At 50.6% G+C, this 18,190-nt stretch overlaps 1 protein-coding gene across 1 annotated transcript in view; it reads left to right on the plus strand.

The window, feature by feature from the left end:
• The window catches only part of COL17A1 (collagen type XVII alpha 1 chain), a 49,219-nt gene that overhangs the window by 11,827 nt on the left and 19,202 nt on the right, over window positions 1–18,190 (plus strand). The window contains exons 6-24 of the mRNA XM_019725070.3: window positions 662–709; window positions 1,657–1,692; window positions 2,830–2,877; window positions 4,231–4,374; window positions 5,714–5,872; window positions 6,470–6,541; window positions 7,751–7,822; window positions 8,596–8,664; window positions 9,699–9,860; window positions 10,248–10,328; window positions 11,472–11,516; window positions 12,447–12,653; window positions 13,249–13,473; window positions 13,798–13,827; window positions 14,616–14,642; window positions 15,607–15,633; window positions 15,736–15,798; window positions 16,712–16,816; window positions 17,536–17,589. Coding sequence (XP_019580629.3) covers window positions 662–709; window positions 1,657–1,692; window positions 2,830–2,877; window positions 4,231–4,374; window positions 5,714–5,872; window positions 6,470–6,541; window positions 7,751–7,822; window positions 8,596–8,664; window positions 9,699–9,860; window positions 10,248–10,328; window positions 11,472–11,516; window positions 12,447–12,653; window positions 13,249–13,473; window positions 13,798–13,827; window positions 14,616–14,642; window positions 15,607–15,633; window positions 15,736–15,798; window positions 16,712–16,816; window positions 17,536–17,589 — 1,674 coding nt within the window. The remainder of the gene's footprint in view (window positions 1–661; window positions 710–1,656; window positions 1,693–2,829; window positions 2,878–4,230; window positions 4,375–5,713; window positions 5,873–6,469; window positions 6,542–7,750; window positions 7,823–8,595; window positions 8,665–9,698; window positions 9,861–10,247; window positions 10,329–11,471; window positions 11,517–12,446; window positions 12,654–13,248; window positions 13,474–13,797; window positions 13,828–14,615; window positions 14,643–15,606; window positions 15,634–15,735; window positions 15,799–16,711; window positions 16,817–17,535; window positions 17,590–18,190) is intronic.

Below are 18,190 nucleotides of genomic sequence, written 5' to 3' on the forward strand. Positions count from 1 at the left end.
TACTGATGATGGAGCAGCATTACTAAGGGACGGGTAGCCCAGTAAATAATTTAAGACCCAGAGCTGTCAGGGGGCCTGGGGAAGCCCCAAATTCAGGCGAGAAGGATGCTGTCCCTACAGTGCCTCTGATGTTACGCCTTCATGTTACCAGGGTGCATACTGAGGACGACCCCACAAGGTCAGGGACACCCTGGTGCTGATAGCACGTTTACTTGGCCAGGAATGGGTCGCCTGCACCAGCACTGGTAGAGGGCAAATGCAGTCAAGGAAGGGAAAACAAAAAAGAAAATGCAAACCTCCTGTCTTCCTTTGTTCAAATGCTGCCCCACTGAAGTAGATCAGGGCAGAACAAAGTGCCACAAGCACATCCACCAGGCACCCAGCAGGGTGACATTAGGAGCCTGCTGAAGAGCACCTGCCAACCTGCGGAACATACAGCTGTGAGGTTCAGAAAGGAGGGGCCGTTGGGGCTGAAGTGACCTTTGGCACAGGCAGAGCTCAAAGATATTGCGGGTTCAGTTCCAGACCACTGCAATAAAGGGAGTCAATCTTTTTGCTGGTCGAGGGTCTTGCCTTCACTTTGTGCCTTCACTTTGTAAAAAACCTCAATACCTGAGAGGCGCAGGGTATGCCTGTACTAAGCGTTTTATTCTCTTTCCAGGGAGCTCCAGTGGCAACTCTTCTCCGGAATACCCTCGGAAGGAATTTGGTATGTCCTGTCCTTATTTTCTGAAAAAAATGGCCAGATGAGGCACTGAGGCACTGGGGAAATGCCTGGGGTCGGGGGGAGGGAACATCATGAGTTAAATGGATTCTTCTAAAGGAGTTTAACCTCTGCTGACCTTTTTTCTCTTGCTTTTTATCCTGAAACATCTTAAGGGGACTGTCAACCACATTAACGTGCTATCATAGCCTTGGCTCATGATGCTAGTGAAATGGCAAGCTATTCCTACAAGGCTCAGGCTTGGACAGACAAGCCCTAAGACCAAGCAACAATTGTAGGATTCTGCTTTCCACAGGATGCACAGAGCCCTCCCGGCAAAGAGAGGCCAGGGTTAGAATGCACAAATGCCAAGCATCCCAGCACCCCCACCACAGCAGGCTTCAGAGGGGCACGTTTTATGCCAACTGAAACCCTAGGCTGTATCCTCACTTGGCTTAAGTCTTTGGTCCGCGTTCTTGGATTCTCACTGTGCATATGAATTTATGGTATGATCCTTGATTGTACAGTACTTATGATTTATTTGCTTACAGTGGGAAAATGAAAACCATCTCTAACAAAAACTGAAGGGAAGATCTGGCAGTCTTTTGATACATATGATCAGTGTGTAGTCAGCCAGTCCAAATGGGTCATGCTCCCAAATGGGTTACCTTAGCTGACTTAACACTCTAAGTGTGAGCTAAGAACGTGCATTTAGCTAACTTACATAACACCCTAAATGCACTGGGACCTTGCGAAACTTTCTCTGCCTTTTGGCTCTATGGTCATCATTTATTAAAGCATCCAGTATCCGTAAGGACTCCTGTCTAGAAAAAAACACTGTGAAAACAACCTCCTCCCCCCCACCCAAATAGATCTACGTCCATGTCAAAAATATTTATCATGCCACTTCTTATATATATATATGCCTAAGATGACTTTTCTTTCTTTCTCAGCATCTTCTTCAACCAGAGGACGGAGCCAAACACGGGGTGAGCTCTATCGCTGGGGTACTTTCTGAGCATCTAACATGTGTCCAGCTTTGAGGCAGGAAATGGGAGGAGCACAGAAGAATGAATAAGGCATGGTTCTGCCTTCAAGGAGCTTTCAGCATCCTGGGAATCTTTTGCTGGCTCTGCCAGGATGGGAAGGGTAGATTTTGACAGTGGTCTAACAAGCATGCGGAGGCAGGGATGAATACCCGTGGTAACGGCCTGGGGGGTCATTGGTCCTGCTGTGGTTACCTGAAGATGCTGGCGTTACATCTTGTTTCACATCTAGTCTCCTGGTTGACTTGAACAAGATGTGCTAGCATTGCCTTTATGCATCAAAACCTGAGCGATAGCCCTTTTTCAGATCATCCCAGGGGACGAGGACTCGTGAGTTTTGCGCTCTGCACAGCTGCCCACAGATAAGGCTATGGAGGGAAATGTCCTGGGGGAACTGCTCTTTCTTTTTCTTTTTCTTTTTTTTTTTTTAGCAGGGAAACTCAAGACTGAAGGGGGGGAGGAGCTGCTCTTGATGAGTCTGGTGAGGGTGGCAAGGAGCAGGAGTCTGTGCCACGCACGTGGCAGGGCCGTGGCAGGCTCCGGGAGTTCTCGATGACCAGCCTAGACTTCCTACGGGCCTTATTACACCAGTAACTTGAAAGCTAGGAAATACCAATCACTCACGACATCAGGCTAATAGTTGAAAGATACCAGTTCTCCACCTGAAATAACTAATAATGTGAAACTACCCACTTTCTGCCCTTTCCATTTCTGAAGAGGCCAAAATGGCTACAGGTTTTAGAATTCGCTCACTAATGCCTGAGAGACCCTTGGGGCTAGAAAGAAGCTTGATTCTGGGAAATGTGTGATTGGCAAGGGGTTGGTCATTAATGACTGTGATGGAGCCACCCTGCTCAGCCTGGGGTTTCTGGCAGAAAGGTGTGCAGTGGGCAGGTTGAGGTGTGGCAGAGGACATCTCTTTTTAAGCAGCACTCGGCCTGAGTACGCCTAGGTTTCCTGTTTCTGGGACATGGACATCTCAGAGCAGCACAACGATTTCTCCACTGCTCACAGCTCAAGGTCAGGCACTGTGGCCCAGGCTCCTTCATTCACAGACTTCTCCCTCTCTTCCCTGCACAGAGAGCGAAATCCGAGTTCGACTGCAGAGTGCGTCCCCATCTACCCGATGTAAGTGGTCACCGTGTTGCTGAAAAGAAAGGATCCAGGACCCCAGGGCCATGTGTGTGTGCAGTCACTCAGTCATTAAATGTCTCTAAGGGCCTTCTGTGGAAGGGACCCTGGGCTAGGTGCTGAGGGTAAAGAGCTGAGTAAGGCACGGTCCCTGATGCTTCATGCTTCACAGACTAATGGGGAGACAGTCACCAACCAACCATGACAGCTCAGGTAGCAGAGGGAACACGGGTCCTGAGAAGCCTTCTGGGTTAGTGTCACTTGAAGGGAGACCAAAGGGTGGGTCAGTTTGGCTCCATGGGATGAGCTGGCACAGACATTTGAGGGACACATGATGAGACATTGAAGGAAGGCTCAGTGGGGCTGAAGGAAAAGGAACAGGAGGGGACTTAATGAGATAGTTAGGATTAGAGTAGGTCAGAAATAGAGTGTGAGTTTCAACCTGATCTCAAATGTCAGGGATTCACCAGTCTCTGCCCACTGACTATGTTAGATTCCCGTTGTACTTGTTAAAGGTTATTTGACATTTTGAAATGAGCCCAACTGTTAGGGTGGGATCTGAATGCAAAGTGTAGGAGGAGAAAGAGCTGGATGGGCCGCTCAGGAATCAGAGACCAGGACTTGTCCAAAGAGCTCAGTACCTGGGGCCGTGGGGTCTGACTCCAGGCCTGCTACTGTCTCACGTGAGCCCTACCACGCTAAGGGGCGCCGAGATCTCAGGAGAGGGGGTGTTGGGCAGTCCTCCAGCCCATACTGTCTGCAAATCTGGTTGTCTCCTCTTATGCACTGGCCTTGCTCCACTAGATCACCTCGCTGCAAATGATATCAGTCAGACAGATTTGAAATTCACTCCCATGAAAGCAGCATAATGGTTAGGTGTTATGGGCCAACAATTCCTTGTGACATGCCCAAACTTATAAAGTCAGGGGCCTGACACCTGAGGTGTCCTGTGCAGGGGTTGAAATCACTGTTGATCCATGTGTTTCAAGGGGTCTGGTTCTCTAAGTGCTCCAGGTGTAAATTTCCCTCAATCTAGGATGAGAGTATCTTCCAGCCACAAAATCATCCCTGTGGTGTCTGATGAGGTATAATTAGGAAATATCTACTGACAACTTTGACCTCCTTGTAGAGGCACTATATTTACAAGGACATTAATACTACAAAGGGCCAGGTTGGTAAGTGCCATAAATTGGCAAAATGCAAAAATTTATAAGGCTAACCAAAACGATCCCAGTGTGGGAAGAAGACGGCATCCTCCCTAGTCTTCAGTGCCATCAATGTAATTCCCACTGCACTTAGACTCAGGAAAGCATCCTGAGCCCAATGGAAAGTGTGGGGATTCTTTCACAGGGACGGAGTTGGATGATGTTAAACGTTTGCTCAAGGGCAGCCGATCAGCCAGCGTGAGCCCCACTCGGAATTCCTCCAACACACTGCCCATCCCTAAGAAAGGCACTGTGGAGACCAAAAAGGTGACAGCGAGCTCCCACTCAGGTAAGGCCTACAGCCCCAGGCTGCCACAGAGGGACGGGAACAAGGTGGCAGATTTGTCCTGGCCCAGGAATTCAGCCATAGCCTGGCAGGCCCGTCAGGCTGGGGCAAAGCACTAAGCATTTGGCCTTTGTGCTGCCTGCAAATGTGGGCTGTGCCTTTCTTACTCCTGCCTAGTCAACCACCTCATGTACACGTTGTAGTTGAACTCTAGATCCGAGAGATTCTCCCCCAGGAGATTCTGGCCATCTGAGAATGTGTTGGCCAGGTTCCCCAAATGAATATTGGGGAAAGGCATAGTGTTTTCATTCATTCATTCATTCATTCATTCATTCATTCATTCACTCATTCTGTGAATGTTTATTATATGCCTCCTCTATGCCAAGCACCAGACACTAAGGAAAAAGCGATGAACAAGGCAGACACAGCCACTGACCTTGAGGAGGTGAGGGCCTCTGGGGGAAGTAAAACAGATAACCCAAGAGATCGTAATCAGGTTGCATGTGTGTTGTTCAACACTCATCACATGCCTACCAAGTACAAGGTAGATTCTGTGGGAGGCAGAAAGAGGAATGAAAAGGTCCTTGAAGGTAGATGAGGAAAGAAGCCAGTTCTGCTAGGATGTGAAGCTTTTCTGTCATTTGCTACTGGGAAAACAAAACCTTTGAGATTGTGGCCTTCCTTTTGTTTTTGAATACAAAACCTCAGAGACTTTATGACCTGTGTGGCTAGCTCCCTCTTGTATAAGGAGTAGGCAGAATTGGCCTCAGATGTGAAAAAACACCAAAACTCCCTCTTGGGTGCAAAGTGTCCCTTGGGTCTAGCTGGTGTGTAGGAATGTTTAAGCAAAGAAGGGTGCCATCCATCGGTGTGGCCTCATAAGTGAGAGCTGCCTACCTGTGCTTGCTGCGTGCCTGGACTCCTGCCAGGATTTGCTGTGGGGCATTGTTCACTGCTCCCTGGCACCTTTGAAGGTGGAGTCAGCAACAGATGGAGAGAACATTGGTGGAGACAGCACACCAGGGGGTGGAGGGGACGTAAAAGGAGAAATGTGCAGACCCCAGAGCAAAACTATTCTACTTCAAATTTCACCAAGAGCCAGGAAGAATATCTAATCCAAGAGATCAAGTTTGCACCAGCTCCAAGATTTCAGACAGAAATGGGGTGACAAACGACCCTCGTTTGTTCCAGACGGAGGGAGTTCCTGGGAGGGGGACCTTCAGGGCTAAACCAGGAAAGTCCCAGCCAACTGAGCCAACTGAGTCGCCCCAGCATAGAGTGCTGATTTGTCCTTCACTGGTGTGTGTGTGTGTGTGTGTGTGTGTGTGTGTGTTCGTTCCAGTGTCCGGCACCTATGACACAACTATCCTGGATGCCAACCTTCCCTCCCAAATGTGGTCCTCCACCTTGCCAGCGGGGTCCTCCATGGGAACCTATCAAAACAACATGACAACCCAGAGCTCATCCCTCCTCAACGCCAACACCTATTCTGCAGGATCAGGTACGTGAAGCGTAGTGCATGTCTCCTCCACACATTACCTGGAGCTGAATGACCTCCCTGGCGTTTGCCACCCCCAAGGCTTCCTAGAGGGGCTTTCTGTGGCCAAACACCCGAAGGTTTTGCCACTGGAACTTCAGTTCAATCTCTAAGGTGTTTCTTTTGGTGGGTCCCCCATAGAAAGGACTACACAGTATATCAGAAAAAAAGGTAATGGGGAAGAACTTGAAAACGTATGCAAGGAACCTACTTTCACTCCATGTGGATTTACTGTGTGACCTTTAATCACACAGTAAAGTTTAACTTCGCTGGGTTTCAAGTGCCTTTTCTGTACAATGGTCACTAACAAGTGGGGCTTTGGCCGGAGCCAACGTCCACTCGAGGCCTGACCAACCTACGACCACTCCTTGGCTATGATCTAAGGCACACCAGAGACTAATGTATGGTTCTCTGCTGCAAGGCTAGAGCCTAAGATTTTCTTAAAAACAGAAATTTAAACAAAATATAAAAATGCAAGCCTCGTGTGTCTTCCGGAGCGTCCGTGGTACCCCTTGTTCTGGGCCAGGGGTCCCTCTCACCAGCCTTCCTCCTCCCCTGCAGTCTTTGGAGTTCCAAACAACATGGCGTCCTGCTCCCCCACTCTGTACCCCGGGATCAGCACCTCCTCCTCAGGTCAGTGGTCTCCAGCTTCACTCACCTTTTCCAGGTGGTTTGCTTTAAAAAAGGGGGTAGGAGGATGCTCCCTCCTGGTGAGGAAAATAGAATGGTTTCTAGAGAAGGCGTTCTTTGTTCCCGGGAGTCTGAGGACATTCCTGCATGCACAGCAATGAGGAGCAGCGGCCCAGGGGAGGCACAGAGCCTGCCCTCAATCAGAGACAGCTCTGTCCCCAGGAGAGAGGACTCTGTGCTAGGCCCTTTCTTTTCTCTGAGAGACGGAGAAATGGAAGTGAAGAAGCTAAGTGAGACATGGCCTAGGACATTTCAGGTGAAAAGCATTGTTAGTGAGAAGGCTCTTACTTCAGACCTTTCTCTAAATACAGTAGTTCATTGGGGGCTCACATTTACTCACTCTATTCCTATATATGTTGCAATCGCCTCTGTGTAAGCAAGTTATCAGCTACATCGTTTTTTAAAGGAATCGGCTTTCTCCCTGCGATGTCATGACTAACACACGTAATGATGTGGGCCTTCCTTATTTACTTGGCTGGCATATCTGCAAGTGCGAATGTGGCGTTCTGATTTTCAGCATCCCACCAAACCCAGGAGACACCTACTTCATGCTTCATTTCTTCTGCCTTTGTTCTGCTCTGCGAATAGATCTTGTAGATCCACGATCTTGTACCCTAAACACTAGATAGGATGGAATAAGGGAGGGATGAGCTTCTGCACATTATTAAAAACAAACAAGCAACCTTTGCTATCATAATGGGTGTGAGGGGAGCTTTATGTGTTTGTGTCAGGAGAAGAGTTCAGGGGACACTAGAGCTCTGCCAAGTCAATGCCTCCTGGCCCCCTTGTGTCTGAAGCCTCTGCTCGCAGTTCCCACACTGTGCACCACAGGGAACAGGGAACCCTGGGATATCTAACAATTTTGAGGGATACAGTAACATCTGTCAGACCCTGTGTGAACTACCACTATTAAGTTGTGTGGACCTAACTACTCAATAAATGAATCTGTTAGTAACTTTTGGCCTGATGTGAAGAGCTGGGCCATTAAAAAAAATTACTGTCTTAGAATATGAGAACAGAGAAAGTTCGGGAACCTCTGTCATGTGCAAAGGCATTTATCATCAAGGTAGTTTGGGGGCTCCTGGGAGATGCCTGTAGCTGAGGGCCCTCTTCTATGCACCTGCGCTCACCTGTCCTCAATGTCTCTCACAGTGTTTGGCATGCAGAACAACCTGGCCCCCAGCTCAGCCGCCCTGTCCCATGGCACGGCCAGCACCTCCACAGGTCAGTAGCTGAGCTTTAGAGCTTAGGGGCTGGGAAGTAATGCCTCTTTTCAGCTATAACTCACAATATCCAATTTCAACAACTGAGTCAGAGGAACCAAAATGTCCCTAAAAATTAATCGACCTTTCATGCCAAAGAAACAGCCCCCAGCCCCCAGCCGAGAGGTTCCAACCATGATCATATACTGGCTCAGACATGAGTGAAACCACAGGGGGTATTGCTGTGGACTGTCACCTGTATATCCTCCTGTCTCACTGCTGTCCCTGACAGCCCACTATCACGGCAAATCAATCATCTGGCTGCTTTTCTGGTGTACCCCCTGTGCAAACCTGGGGGATGGGAGACAGAAGAGGTGAGCCTCAGCTCTGGCCCTCAACTTGCTTCCTGTTGGGTTGGGGTAGAAAGTCTCATACACATGAAACAACTGGGGACTCGTATAAGACGATGTGAATCGAGCTGTGCAGAGCAGGTGTTCGGGCTATAGGAGTTCAGAAGGGAAGGCAATGTGGGAGGGTCGAGGAGAACTTCATGGAGGAGGCAGCCTCTGGAACAGTCCTACGAGGATGAGAATTATGCCAAAGAAAGTTCCATCCAAACTTCTATTGCTGTCCCCGTGGCTGGAGAGAGTTGATTTCATTATTCACTCATTATTATTCATTATTGTTGTCTCCTGCTCACCTGGGGAGGCTGCCAGGGCTGGTCAGGCTGTTTCTCAGCTGCATGGAGCCGCCCTCCCACACTGTCCTGTTTCCTCAGTGGTTCCTCTCTTGCAGCCTACGGTGTGAAGAAAAACATACCCCAAGGCCCTGCCGCCGTGAGCACTGGCGTGTCCACCTCTGCCAGTGAGTACTGTTCCCAGCTGCCAGGGGCACACCACAGCACGCAGTGACATCGCATACGGAAGGAGGGACTAGACCCCATTTGTGGTGTAGGGTCTGCAAGTGGGACTCACCCCAGGGGCCTCTCAGTTATTTCCAGGAGTAGAGGCGAGAACCCCCCCCCCCCCAGCCTTACCCTGACCTCTCTATCTGAGAGGCAGGAAGCTCCCCCCTCCACATCTGCCTAGGGTCAGACACACCCCAGCCCCCACCCTTGTCTGGAAGCCTCTGGCCTGCTCCTGTTACATGTCGTCCATCGTAAGAGCTAAGGTGCCCTGCAAAGCTGCCGCACCTTCCCTACTTTCTATAGTATATTTATCAAATTGGGCTTACTGTTGCTTCCTTCATGTATTTCCTTCCATTCAACAATTCATTCATTCAGAAAACACTCACTGAGCACCTGTTCTGTGTGAGACAGACACTGTTCTAAGTGCCTGGAGCACAGACATGAACAAGGCAGGCTACGCTCCTGCCCTCCCCAGGCTGATAAATGCAGTAGAGGAGGCAGATAAACAAGTAGACAAAGTACACGAGATAATTTGAAGGAAAGAAATAGATGAGGTGGTAGCGAAAGGAGTGTGTGTGTGTTAGACGGGGTGGTCAGGAAAAAACCCCAGGAGGCTAACACTTGAGACGTGAAAGATAGAAGTGAACCCACCCAGTTAATTAAAGAAGGGCCTGCCTGACAAGGGGGTACTTTTGCCCATTCACTAAAGATCCTGTAACATTCAGGTGGGAGGCAACCCCACAGGCCGGCTCAGGGCTTCTGACATCGACCCACCTCCTCATCACCAGTCCCAGCCAGCAGGGGAGGCTGTCTTTGGTCCCCGAGATGCTTCTTAGTAGCTCCTGTGGGTGAGAGCAGGACACCCTTGGACACACCCGCTGACCTCTCTTTTCCTCCCTACTCTTCCTTCTCCTCCCTCTTCTGCTCCTTTCTTCCCTCTCCCTGTCTCGGCACCTTGTCCCTCCTCCCCACCCGTTTCTTTCCTGTCCAGCCTGCACCACAAGTGTCCAGAATGATGACCTCTTGCATAGAGACTGTAAGTTCCTGATCTTGGAGAAAGACAGCACGCCTGCCAAGAAGGAGATGGAGCTGCTGATCATGACCAAGGACAGCGGGAAGGTCTTTACTGCCTCCCCTGCCAGCATCACTGCAAGTACGCACAAGCCCACATGACTGCGGTTTCCGGAGAAAGGCAGACAGTATAGGAGACCAAAGGTCCTAGCAAGGTGGTTTGAGAGGTTTTAATAATGAAAACATAATCATCCCATTCAAATAAAAAAAATGCCTGCCTGAATAGGGTGTCCCAGGTCTGCCTTGAGTGCAGACGAGCCAGGAAAACTCTGGGAAAGAGCTCCCAGAGGGTTCTTTGGGCAACAGCATGAAGACTCCAACCGCAAGCATCGATCGGGGGGATTAGCGCTGGGAAAGCTGGATCCTCTTCCTACCAGGCAGCTGATTCCTCCCCAGGAAGGAGAGGATGTGGGGTGGGGTTGGGGAATAGGGAGCGAATATCCCAGATTATCATGGGTTGTGTGCACAGCTTCTTTTTCAGAGGACACCCTAAAAAAGGAAAAGCAAGCTGCTTACACTGCTGACACCAGCCTAACATCAGAGGCCAATGGTAAGACCAAATCTGATCTCTGTCCACCTGGCCTTCAGCCAACCCGCATTTCATTTATTTATTTGTCTTCTGAGACCTCACTACTCAAAGTGTGGTCCCTGGACCAGCAGCAGTGGCAACACATGGGAACACGTCAGAAATGCAGACTCCCAGGCCCTAGGCCAGACTGCTGAGTCAGAGGCTACATTTTAACAAGCTCCCCAGTTGATTCATGCGTCCACATTATTGAAGCAAAAGCCTTAGACCACGACACGTCTAAGGTCCACAGTGGCATTTTTTTCTCATCTTCCCTTAATTTTCAGAACTAATAGAAAAATCATTTGCAAAGCACTTGCTAGCTTTATTATCTTTCTTCTTAAATACCTGATTTTTTTTCCCCTGGGTAAGCACGTTTCTTCACTGCTCTGCGTCTTGTACAATTTCTCCAAATCACTGATTTTTAGGGATATCAGTAAAGGAAGGGAAAAGTTACATCATAGAACATTTTTAGATAAATGCAAAGGAAATCAATTACAATCCTGACAAGACCTGGCCCTAAGTCTTCTCCGTTAGTGGTTCCTTACATTTTACGGGTGGAGGTGGGGATGTGGAGCCAAATGACCCTTTCCGAATCTGATGAAAGCTATAAACAATTTCCCCAGAAAATTCCACACATGCCCACAAACACTCAGTGGTCAGAGAGCATCAGGGACTCCTGCACTGCCCTGCGCCAAGCCCACCCTTGCCTGCTGGTTCCCTCCGACCCAGATTAGGAACCTGTGTGCAAAGTCCCTTTAACCAAGAGGTCGAGAGGCAATTCTCACAAGCACATTTATTGTTTGAAAGCAAAGGTCCCCCCTTGCGTGAGCTTCTGCAAATGTCTTGGGCGTTAAAGGTTTCAGGTCACAAGAGGGTTATGACGCTGCTTTTTTTCCCACCACTAAGTGTTTGCTAAACCATGTCTGCATAGATGTAACTGTTGCAAGTATCAGATCAATGAGGACTGAGTGAATAATCCTGCACTCGCTGTTCTTCCCGGTGCCTGGGGCTGGGGCGCGTGTGTCTACCTCACGCCCAACCCAGCACCTACGCACAGGCTGTGCCTTGGGCTCCTCGCATTTAAAAGCTCAAGTCAAACCTGTATTCTCGGTGTTTATCTTTCAGGACAGGTGAAGACTGTGTCCACAAAGGGCAAGGCCACCTCAGCAGGTAGGTGACAGGAGCCCTCGGGGCTGGTTATGGTGAATGGCACAGATACTGCCCCAGCCTGGGCCAGTGCACACCCAAGCTACCCAGCTCTAAAGAGTGTCCCGGAAGGCTTGAAGGGAGCAGGGTGGGGGGGGTGGCCGGGCTGCAGAAGAAGCTTAGGTCAGGGAATGACCCTTTATCTGCCCTTAGGTCCAGGGTCTCCCAGCATGGCAGGGGCCCCACAGCAGGGCTACTGTTATCTCCCCACACCCCGTACATACACGGGCTTCAGGGGGACACTAAGACCACGCACAGCTCCAGCTTGTTACACTTTCCTCCCTTCCTCCTCTAGCCCTGTGAGAGAGACAGATCAAGGGTTATCACCCCATTTTAGATACTAAAAACCCTTTTTACAAAAAAAGTTTACTGGGCATCTCTTAAATGCTGAGTAAAGTTCTAGGCACTTGGAGATTACAAAGAAAGAGCTGTGAATACTGAGATGTGCAGATGGGAACGCCTTAGGTTTGGGCCTAGTAAAATACAGGAGGTTGTGGCAGATCAAAGTTCACAATCAAGATTTTTAAACCTAGAGATATGTGCTACATCCTCTGCTAATTACTTTGCATGCCTTACTGATCTCACTTCATTCAACTGTCCTATGCAGTAGGTAATCTTTTAATCGCATTTCATAAAGAAAAGGAAACAGAGGTTAAGCAACCTTCTTAGGCTCACACAGCTCAAGCCCACGATTGTCAGACTTCTGCTCCTCAGCAGCCACGGCCCTGTAGTGGCTCCAGGCGCCAGCCTCACCCCTCACGGAGCTGCGCAGGAGCCTGAAAGCCCCACTCGTGTTCACTCAGGCCCACAGGAAGTCACCAAAAGCCAGGAAATTTGGAGGGAAGAGAGTAAGAGCCATCTGTGTTCACCTTACCCTCACCCTCTCTTTCACAGACATCCACGGCTACGACCAACATAATGGCAGCGGTGGCTTTAAAGGTGGCGGTGGTGGCGTTGGCGGCGGCGTTGGCGGAGGCCCGTGGGGGGCGGCACCAGCCTGGTGCCCCTGCGGCTCCTGCTGCAGCTGGTGGAAATGGCTGCTGGGCCTGCTGCTCACCTGGCTGCTGCTCCTGGGGCTGCTCTTCGGCCTCATTGCTCTGGGTACGTGGCAGCAGTGGCAGGAAAGCAGGCCCCGCTGTCCATTCAAAGGGCAGGAATCGCCCAGTGTCCCAAGTGTTGGGGCTAAGGGGTGGGACAGCATCAGTACAGACCCCTTGTTACTGCTGATGAGGAAACAGGCTCCAGGAGGCACCTGGTCAAGGTCGCAAGGTCACCGAGTGGCAGAGCTGGGATTCTAATGCAGCTCCTGGGCCGGGGGCTCCGCAGCAGCTGCTCTAAGCACCTGGCTGCCCATAGTGGTCAGGCCATCCCTTCTCGTAGCCTTTGCTGGCGCTCACACCAGCTCCCAGGGACAGTAAGGACCAGCACTGTCACCATGTCAGAAGACTGACCCCCAGGCCTGGTTTCTTTAAGGCTCAGTGACAATTTTCAGAAGCGATTATAATCCTGCTGGCATCCACAGCAGATTGTCTCCGCATAAGTATTCCAGCAAAATGTCCCCCAGTGGCATGAAGAACCGCCATAGAGCCCAGCGCCTCCATTTGAGGCTCCCTGGTGGGGAGAGGGGGGGCAGTGAGTGTGTGCTGCAAAGGCCCTGGCTCTGTCCCTGGCTCACGCTGCCTGTCTGCCGTTTCAGCGGAGGAGGTGCGGAAGCTGAAAGCACGCGTGGATGAGCTGGAGCGAATCAGGAGTGGGGTGTCGCAGTATGAGGAGGAGATGGCGAAGAGGAGCAACCAGGAGCGACTGCAGGGGCTGGCACCTGGGGGGGGCGGAGGCTCGGGCACATCCGGGCTGGACGGCCACAGTCAGGAGGCACTCTGGCTGTTCGTGAGGAACAAGCTGATGACAGAGCAAGAAAATGGTGAGCACATCGCAGGGCAAAGGGCCGGCCCCTTCCACTCCCTGCCCCTTGGCCTCTGTGTGCAGTGGTGCCCACTCACGCTCACTGGACTCTCATGCTCCCTCTGCACTCTATCCTCTCTATAGTCCTGGGCGGAAGGAAGGACCAGTATTGTGAGCCCATTTGACTGCTGGGAAAACTGAGACCTGGAGAGAATTGCCCATTTTAGAATCTGATTGGTAGTCCTAGCCTAGGTTTCTTCCCATTGTAATAGCACAGCGATCCCTTTCCCGTGTGTGTCACCAGAAGAAATGCGACTAACTCAGGGTTTACTTTCTCTTGTAGGCAATCTGCGAGGAAACCCTGGACCCAAAGGTATTGCAGTGGATTTAGTCCTTTCCCTGTTCTCATTTCCTGCGCTTAAAGCTGGTTTTCTGGGTGGATTGGAAAACTTTTTTTCCAAATTGAAGATCTTATGGTATTTGTTGGGAGGGCTGAGAATTGCCTTTACAGTCAGAATATCTAAGGCATCCTCTAAGGCAGAAGGGACCTAAGGCATCCTCTAAGAGAGGCCCAGTGACATGCTGAAGTGACACAGACCCCACACCCAACTCACCTTGAAACGCAGTTCACCTACTGTTAGCTGGTTTTAACACATTGTTTGTGGGAAACGAGTAAACTCGTCATATCGCTTCTAGTTGGAACCGGCAAAAATTTTGCAAAGTAAATAAATAGAGACCTCTTTTTAAACTGAAACACTGAAAGTTTCATAGAAAAATATCAAATAGATCGAAAGATATGAATATTTTACGGAAAGTCTAATTTTGGCGAGAAAATGTCAAAAAAGCCCCGCGTTACGACGCGATTTGGCGGGAAAATGCCCGCTTACAAAGTGTATTAAAATACTCAGAGAGGGGAGGGGTGTGGGAGATGAGGGTAAGGGAGATCAAATATATGGAAGGAGAACTGACTCTGGGTGGTGAACACACAATGAGATTTATAGATGATGTAATACAGAATTGTACACCTGAAAACTGTAATTTTACTAACAATTGTCACCCCAATAAATTAAAAGAAAAAAGAAGAAGAATAAAAAAATACTCGGAGAGAAGAGCCCTTGGGCTCTCACCACATTCACAATTTTCTCATCTTTCTGATTTTAGGTGACATGGGAAGTCAAGGCCCTAAAGGTAATAGCAACATGGGCATTTTTACCTTAAGTATTAGTGAGGGTTGACAGTTTAAAGCAATCGGCAAGTGTCAGAGGACCCATCTCACACTTTCCCTGGCCATCTCCCCTTTGTGGTGGGACCCGTGAATCGCAGAGCTACCTGCAGACACTTGGGCTTTTGGGGGAGCAGGTGGCTTCATGACAGCAGGGCTCTATATCTCTGGGGCAGAACCATCCTTGGCCCCTTCTCAGGGCTCCAGGGACCCCAGAACAAGGACCCTGAGACGGCCCACGTCAAGGGCCTGCATCTCCTCCAGCTCCAAGGGGCAACCTGAGGGCCTGCTACTACACAACGCACCCCCACTCCCCAGAGATTTCGAGAAATGTCGATTCCTGGGCCTTGCCAGGAATCAGATGCTCCTGAATCACACACTCTGGGGCTGGGCTGCCCTCCCCCCAGGTTTTTATCTGAGGAATCAGGTCGGGAACCACCATTCCAGGTGAGCAGCCTGTTCTCAGGGGTCTTAGCCGAGGGAGTCAGGGAAATAACACCGAGCAGTCGGCAACTGAGCTCCTGTGGGGGGAGATCCAGTAGGAGCAACACCACCTGCTTTCGGGGGGCAGGCAGGCAGACACAATCACAGGAGAAGTGCCCCACAGTGTTAGTTGGGGGACACTCTTGTGGCACACACTTATGTGCTATAGGGAATTGAAAGATTTCTCAGAAAATACAGGCTGCCCAGTTAAATGTGAATTACACATAAGCAACAAATAATTTTGCATTATAAATATGTCCCAAATAGTATATGGAATATACTTATACTAAACATTTATTCAATGTTTATCTGCAATTCACACTTAACTGCGCACCCTGTATTTTCATTTGCTACATTTGGCAATCCTACCTGAATCCCACCAGTGCACCTTTAGGGAATTGCCCAACTCCTCTGGCTGACTTCTCTGTCTTATCTCTGTTCCCACAGGAGACCGAGGGTTCCCTGGGACTCCAGGTGTGTAACCTTTGATGGTAGGGCTGGTATTGAGGGCTTCCCGGTCCTGGCTCCCAGGTTCTGGAAGGAAAATAGGGCTGAGGTATTCTTGTGTGTCCACAGGTATCCCTGGGGTCTTGGGCAAACCAGGTCCAGAAGGACCAAAGGGACAAAAAGGCAATGTGGGTAAGAACTGCTTTTTCCATTCGTTTCTTTCCTTCCTTCTTTCCTTCCTTCTTTCCTTCCTTCTTTCCTTCCTTCCTTCCTTCCTTCCTTCCTTCCTTCCTTCCTTCCTTCCCCTTCCTTCCTTCCTTCCTTCCTTCCTTCCTTCCTTCCTTCCTTCCTTCCTTCCTTCCTTCCTTCCTTCTTTCAGTAAACATTTATTAAGTGCCTGCTGTGTGCCAGGCCCTGTTTTAGGTGCTGGGGAGACATCAGTGAACAAAACCGAGAAAGCCCTGCTTACATTTGGGTAGGGGAGAAGGACAATACCCATGATAAATAAGTGAAGTACACAGCAGGGTAGGAGGTGGTTTGGAAATGCAAAAGACAGAGCCTGGTGGGACACTGGGAGTCCTGGGGCCATCAGGGGAGGCCTCACTGAAAAGGTGCCATTTGAGCAAAGACTTGAAGGGGGTAAGGTAGCCGGGCATGAGGAGATCTTGGGGAAACACTCCAGGCAGATGGAGCAGCCACAGGCCCAGGGCAAGAGTGTGCCCACTGGTCAAGGAGCAGTGAGGAGGAAGAGGAAGAGGTGCTAGAGGCCTTGGCTGGAGCCCAGGAGGGAGGAGAGTCCAGAGGAAGGGCTGGTGAGTGAGGCTGACCGTATGGGGCCTTGGAGGCCCCTGTAAGGACGTCGGCTTTGCCTCCCTGTGAGGTGAGAAGCCACTTTGCAGGTTTGGGGCAGGGTGAGACATGATCCTCTTGCATCTTCAAAGGTTTGCTCTGGCTTCTGGGCTGAGCTGGGGCTATGGAGGGTGAGGGGAGGTACAGGGGGACCAGTGTAGAGGCTCCAGGCTAGCGTCCTGCCAGCAAGACGCTGCCTGTGGAGCCCTTGGCTGTGGCTTAGGGTCCTTTCTGATATGGTCATTTCTGTTTTTAGGAGAGCCTGGCATCGAGGGGCCCATGGGCCAGAGAGGGCGTGAAGGCCCTATGGGACCTCGTGGTGAACCAGGGCCACCTGGGTCTGGAGAGAAAGGGGACAGAGGTAAGAGGCAGTTCCTTCACCAGACAAGTTAGTGGCATCCATGCTTACTTCTTTCACTAGCATCACTGGGCACCTGGAGCCAGTGTCTGGCCTTGTGGAGACAGTGGTCTAATGAAAGGCATAGGCCAGACTGCAAGTCCAGGCCTCGGGGCCAGAACCCTGCTGGGCTCAGGATGCATGGGAACAGTGGTCACAGGGAAAGGGGCTTCCAGAGCCAGGGGAGGAGTCAGAGCTGAGGGGAATGCTCATGGCAGGGCAGGGCCTGACGGAAACTGAAGTGGGGTTTAGGCCCTCAAGCCTCTCCTGTCTAGAACTAGTCAGGGCAGGAGGCACAGACCTGGAGCGGCCTGGGAAGATTTTGCAATTAGATTCTTAACCATGAGTCTGTTTTTATCAGGAGCAACCAAGCACAGACCCCAGAAATCCTCTCAATGCCAACAGATCTTGAATATTTATTTTTAGCTTCCCTTTCTCTTAAAAATATTGCTCAAGAAGGCAACAAATGTTTATTGAGCATCTGCAGGTGCCAGACTTCATGGAGTATGAAGGTTCTGGGCCTAGAAACCGAAGGTGTTTTGCTGATTTGTGGCCTCAGGGAGGCACCAAATGGCTCAAGGCCACTGGCAGGGTGGGAACCATCCCCCACAAATGGTATCTGCAGGCTGGGCGGGCAACCAAACTGGGGGGAATCTCTCAGAGTATCTTTCATTTCTCCCCAGGGCCTGTTGGTGAGCCGGGTCCACCTGGTGTCCCGGGTTCTGTGGGGCCCAAAGGTAAGTCCGGTGTCCAGGATGGTACCCAAGTGTGCGCCATCCAGGATGGATCACAGAGGTCCAGGCGCTGGCATCCCAGACAGCCCTAAGCCCCTGTTCCAGGCCTGTGCAGGGGTGATGGGCCCAGAGAGAGGCCCCTCACAAAGGAGTCCCCATGGGTCAGGGTTGGGGCTGGAGTTCTTGCTCCATGGTGTATTTGGGGCCACATTTCCATCTGTCTTCAATGGCCCCATTTTGTGGTCCCAAGTGGGTGAATGAATCAGGAAATCAGAAGTCAGACAATTTCCTCACCTGACTGGGGCCCAGATGCACACATTTAAAAGCAACATGTCTGAACAACCTGGGAAAATGGGGCCTTCTCTGTTTGATGCTCATCGGGTCACGTCTCCTCCCTTTCCCTGCCTGAGCCCAGATGTTTTACTCTGAGCCGGAAGGAGCAGGGGTCTCTTGATGCCACCAGCTACAGCTTCCCTCTGGAGGAGGACTTTGCACTGCACTTGGGTCATCTTGGACCCATTGGCTTTCAGGTCCTGGCAGGAACCCCCACTGTGGGGACGACACCCATACACACAGCCCTCACCAGGAAGGGAGCCCCCACCTC

This window comes from Rhinolophus sinicus, chromosome 15 (assembly GCF_057876585.1).
Source record: "Rhinolophus sinicus isolate RSI-liver-muscle chromosome 15, RSI-T2T, whole genome shotgun sequence".
In the NCBI taxonomy this organism is placed as follows: domain Eukaryota; kingdom Metazoa; phylum Chordata; class Mammalia; order Chiroptera; family Rhinolophidae; genus Rhinolophus; species Rhinolophus sinicus.